General features: G+C 31.5%; 1 protein-coding gene across 2 annotated transcripts; it reads left to right on the top strand.

The window, feature by feature from the left end:
• Positions 1-1,563: 1,563 nt before the first annotated feature.
• Positions 1,564-5,055, top strand: LOC102583967 (ACT domain-containing protein ACR4). Of its 2 annotated transcripts, none has more exons than XM_006348588.2 (8): positions 1,564-1,808; positions 2,797-2,872; positions 2,971-3,016; positions 3,116-3,230; positions 3,343-3,410; positions 3,520-4,113; positions 4,232-4,336; positions 4,463-5,055. In XM_006348588.2, the coding sequence occupies exons 1-8, from the start codon at positions 1,805-1,807 to the stop codon at positions 4,802-4,804; spliced, it is 1,350 nt and encodes a 449-aa protein (XP_006348650.1). In that variant the 5' UTR covers positions 1,564-1,804; the 3' UTR covers positions 4,805-5,055. The 2 variants fall into 2 exon arrangements, with proteins under 2 accessions (XP_006348650.1, XP_015164795.1); XM_015309309.1 differs by lacking the exon at positions 1,564-1,808 and adding an exon at positions 2,025-2,622.
• The last annotated feature ends 713 nt before the right edge of the window (positions 5,056-5,768 follow it).

Consider the following 5,768-nt stretch of genomic DNA (forward strand, 5'->3'; position numbering starts at 1 on the left):
TCTGAACTACGTAGTGTATATGTATAGTTGAGGCCTATAATTATTTTTCAAATTACTCTGTCATTGTACGTTTATGGAATCCAATAAAATTATTGTTACTTATTTGGTTGGGATCCAACAAAATTAACTATATCTCATATTACACGACTATATATTACTTTAATTTCATTATTCATCATCATTATGCTAAATTAAGGATCACGTGCAATTTAAGAAAACATGATGGGCTAAAAATCAAAGGTCATGTGACCCCATTAAAATTACATCATATAATAAGAAATCATATCACTTAATCAATTTATCGTCTAAATTAAGATTGAGTTTATGACCAATTTATAATGGAGAAAGAAAGTATTTTCTTTGTTTTAATTTATTTATCTAATTTTAAATTGATACATAATCTAAAAAATAATAAAGAATATTGAATTAGGTTTATGATATAAAATTAAAAACATGTAGAATATATCAAAATACTTTTTAATTTTATAATGTTAAGTATGTCAGATAAAAAATTAAAATTAAAAAATTTTCAAAAGAAAGTTTGTAAAATGGATTTAATTTTAGTCAAAGTACATGTAATATTAATTTAACCTTAATTAAATAAGAAAAATTATATAATATAATCACATGTTATATACATATTTTTATTAATTTAATATAAATATACTTAAATATGAAAATACCCAATAATTTTTTTTCTATTTTCCCATTTTTATGAAGTTCCCATAAACCTTGGAGACTTCTTTTTGACTTTAAACAATGTATAAAATACTTAGCATTTCAGTGTCAGCTCATTTTAGCTCGATCCTGTACCCTAACTCACCTAACATCTCTAATCAAACGTTAGAGTATACAAAATATAGATTTATATATAAAAAATATTAAGATTACAATAAATAGTAAATATGAATTTTAAATATTAATTCATAATGCTTAAATTTTGAATTCACTTCAATCGCTCAAACTAATTTTGGTCCTACTCTTTTAGGGAACTTCTTTTTAAGTACTGAATCTTGAATTTCTAAGAAAAAACTAAAACTAGAAAGACAGAAAGTGTGAGCTTCTTAAATACACACACAAATTGAAAGTTTTTTTTTTTTTTTTAATGCATATGAAGGAAAGGGGAAAAAGAAAGCAAAGTATTTTATTTTATATAAAAAGTCGAAAATACAATAATAATGTATTTGGTACGAATAAAAATAGTTTCAATTTCTCGTGTATAGTTGGATAAAAGTTTTTAAAAAATAATACTTTTCAAACAATTAAGTTTTTTAAAAATGAAAAAATAAAACTCTTAATAGAAGTACGAAAAAACAAGTTTCATGATATCATAGTGTAATGTTCCAACCCCATCATTTCACCATTCCATCCTTCGACACTTACAACTAGATTACGTATAAATATTTTTAAATTTTAAAATAAAACATTTTACGGAGAAATATTTTTTTCATACCAAACATACCCTTTTAAGTGTGTGTGTTTCTTGTTCATAGAGACACCCTTTGATTCTTAAAGTGTTATTGTATTTATAAGGTAAAATAGTAAATATATATAACGCAATTTTATATGTGTATTTTTATATTTAGATACTTTATAGTAAAATAAATTTTATTTTTGATTCTACTAGTATTAGGAGTATTATATATAGGGGGCTGGTCAAGATTCACTTTCCATATCGTTGGTCGGAGGTCCTCTGAAAAGTCATAACTCATAACCCCTCTTTCTGTCTCTCTCTGAGTTTTTTTTTTTTGAGAGAATCAAGAAAAATTTGCTGACCCAACTCACAAATCCTCAAGAAATTGTAATGGGTACGTGCCATTTCTTGTTTTCTGTTCCTCTGTGGTGTGTTCTTGGTTTTTGGTTCTTCCTAAGTTTATGATTTCAGAGGGGTTGGTTCAAAGTACTGTTTTTTCTTGGTTGGTTTTGGTTAATAGTGTCTTTGGGGTTGAGTTATCGTTTTTTTTTTTTTTGTTTTTAAGTTGTGTTTTGTTGAGTTTTGGGTGGTAAAAATCTAATCTTTTTGGCTTAGTGTCTTTGGATTTGTGGTTATCTTGTTATTGTGTTTCTAAGTTGTGTTTTGTGTGGTAAAAATCCAATCTTTTTGGCTAAGTGTCTTTGGGTTTGTAGGTTATGTTGTTATTATGTTTCTAAGTTATGTTTCGTTGTGTTTTGAGTGGTAAAAAACTGATCTTTTTTAGCTCTTGTTTAGTGTATTTGGGTTTGTGGTCATGTTTTGTTGAGTTTTGGGTGGTAAATATCAAATCTTTTTTAGCTTAGTGGTCTTTGGGTTTGTGGGTTATCTTGTTCTTCTGTTTCTAAGTTATGTTTTGTTGAGTTTTGGGTGGTAAAAATCAAATCTTTTTTAGCTCTTCTTTTTGTTATGGGATTTGGTGGAATTTGGTAGTTTTGTGTGTGTTGTGTTTTTTTTTTCCACACATATCACTTCCTTTATCTCTCTGTGTATGTGTGTGTATTTTTGAGATGTTTACAATTTTTTGGATGTGTTTTTTGCAATGTCTTTGATGGAGTATGGTTCCCACAAGCCCCACAAGAGCAGACCCACACAGGCACAGGATTAATTACTAGTTTTGTTATTCTATACTATCTAATCTTTCATGATTGGTGAGCTTTATTTTGTTCTTATTTTTCCTCTACTAATCATTTTCTTAATACTTGCTTCACTCTTGGGTTGCCAGTATCTTCTTTGTGATTGGGAAATAGTGATTCTCTTTATTCTAAAGCTCTTTTCTTTTTTTCATTGGCTGTCTTATCTGAGATTTTTACCTGTTAACACAGAAGCTACAATGAGCTATTCTCAAAACATAATGGATGATGAGTATGAGAAATTTATCAGAAGAATGAATCCACCAAGGTATTTATCATTTTGTTGTTTCCCCCCTTTGTTTCTTTAACTGTCACTTCAATTTTTGTTCATGGCATTTACTTCAACTTCATTTATCTTTTTGTCAGAGTGGTAATTGACAATGAATCTTGCAAAAATGCCACTGTTATACAGGTGTGTTGTTGGTTTTTTGGTTGTTTTGTTGTGCTATGAAATGTAGTGTTTTGATGGGAACTTTTTCTGATTTTGTGAATCTTTGGTGTTTTGATGCAGGTGGATAGTGCTAACAAACATGGAATACTTCTGGAGGTGGTACAAATTCTTACTGATCTTAACTTTATCATTACAAAGGCTTATATTTGCTCTGATGGTGGATGGTTTATGGATGGTAAGGACATTTCCCTTTTCGTATCGTTCGATTGTTAGCACATTTACTTTCAATTTGGATTTTGGAAGAGGAATTGATGAAATTAATGATGAGTTGTGTATTGTATTGGCAGTATTCAATGTCACCAATCAAGATGGAAACAAGATTACAGAAGAACCAATCTTGGATTATATCATGAAGGTGAGCTGTAGTATTTACTTCGTGTGTAATTCGGGAACTTTTTTGTTTACATGTAATGTAAGACTGACTTACTGTTTTTTTTGTTTGTGTGGGGGTGTTTCGATTTCAGTCTCTTGGTCCAGATTCTTGTTTTGCTTCTTCTATGAGAAGATCGGTTGGGGTTACTACAGGAATGGACCACACCTCAATTGAGCTAATTGGAAGTGATAGGCCAGGACTACTATCTGAAGTGAGTGCTGTCCTCACAAATCTTAGATGCAATGTGGTGAATGCCGAAGTGTGGACGCATAACACTCGAGCAGCAGCTATAATGCAAGTTACTGATGATGAAACCGGGGGTGCAATTGCTGATGCTGAAAAGTTGTCTATGATCAAGAAACTCTTATGCAATGTACTTAGAGGTAGCAATAAATCAAGAGATGCTAAGACATTGTTATCTCATGGGGTCACTCATACCGATAGAAGGCTTCACCAGCTGATGTTTGCAGACCGGGACTATGAACGTGCTGCGGGTGATGGATCGGATGATAAAGAAAGGCCAAATGTAAATGTTGTTAATTGGCAAGACAAGGACTACTCAGTAGTGACAATTCGGTGCAAGGATAGACCAAAACTTCTGTTTGATACGATTTGCACTTTGACTGATATGCAGTATGTGGTTTTCCATGGCAATGTTGATACTGAAGGACCAGAAGCTTACCAGGTACTTTAGTTTCCTACGTATTTCCGAAATTTCTTAGTCATTTATCGTTTTACCTATATCTGGATCTTGATTTCTCTGTATTTGTGCACTTAACTATAAACTCGTGTTGCATTTCCAGGAATACTGCATTAGGCATATAGACGGATCCCCTGTGAAATCAGATGCAGAAAGACAAAGAGTGATTCAATGTCTTGAAGCAGCAATAGAAAGACGAGTATCTGAGGTTAGCCCTTTGATTAACTTTTTGACATCTTTTTAAGTTCGATTTGTTTAGGTTTTAGACCTATTCTCTTTGGTAGGCTTTGGATTTCATTTCTAATCGAATCATTTTTCCTTTGTGTTTTTCCAGGGATTGAAGCTAGAACTATGTACCACGGACCGAGTAGGGCTGTTGTCCAACGTTACCAGAATCTTCCGTGAGAACAGCCTTACTGTCACTCGAGCAGAAGTGTCAACAAGAGCAGGCAAAGCTCTCAATACATTCTATGTTCGCGATTCATCAGGATACCCTGTCGATACTAAGATCATAGAATCTGTTCGACAAACAATTGGGCAAACGATACTTCGAGTGAAAGGCTCCCCTGAAGAGTTGAATCCAGTACAACAAGAATCTCCAACTAGGTTCCTCTTTGGTGGCTTGTTCAAGTCCAGATCCTTTTGTAATTTCGGTTCGGTTCGATCTTACTCTTGAAAGCAGAACTTAATAGTCCTCTTTCCCATTGTATATATTCCCATTTACTCTTCCCAGGTTTTAGCCTTTTAGGTATGGTTTATTAGCACAAGTTAATTACTTACCTAAGTGTCTGTAAATATTACATTCTTGATCACATTTTGCTCTTTTCATTGGTAATATTGGATTCAACACAATGTTGACCAAGTTGAAGCAAATTGAAAATTCAAGAATCATGTCATTTCCAGACCCCACTCTGGGATTTCACTGAATATGTTGTTATATGCAGCCATTTGCTGCGAAAAATCGGTGTCAGCTAGTAATGAGTTGATTGTCTTTGTTTTTTTGTGACAAACATTTGAACTATGTTTGACTTGAGAATCTTGATGTTTTCTACAGTTTTTTTTGGAGAAAAATATGAATCTTTGAAGTTGAAATGGTCAAATATTGTTAGAAACATTTCTTTGTCAAAAGAAAAGACCATAAATAGTTAGTACATTTTTTTTCAATTCAAATATACAGCCATCCAACTTTGACTAGCCAATTTTCTTGGTTTAGTAGGCCAATAAATCTAGGCGGCTTGTCAGCTCACTTGTATTAATCATGTAATTGTAATGGTTTGATATGCGGAATAAGGTGAAATATCTTAAAATTATATTTAGGATTAGACTTATATGGTCTTTGGTTGACGATATAAATTTATTTCAAGATAATCTAAACTTTCAACAAGTATAAATCTAATTCTAGGATGTCCTTCCTTAATTACATTCAACTTTCTTTAACATTTAATAAATATATTAGAGTTAAACTCTTCTAAAAAACCATATAAGATGAAGACACATGATAGGAAATGGTTTAGTGTTGTAAGGCTTTGATTTGTTAAAAAAATTGGAGCATCTCAATTGGTTATTTCTTGAACTTGTGGTTTTTTCTATTTTGGCATTTTGACTAAAAAAATAATATATATATATATATATATATATAT

The sequence above is a fragment of the Solanum tuberosum genome, unplaced genomic scaffold, assembly GCF_000226075.1.
Source record: "Solanum tuberosum cultivar DM 1-3 516 R44 unplaced genomic scaffold, SolTub_3.0 scf00103, whole genome shotgun sequence".
NCBI lineage: Eukaryota > Viridiplantae > Streptophyta > Magnoliopsida > Solanales > Solanaceae > Solanum > Solanum tuberosum.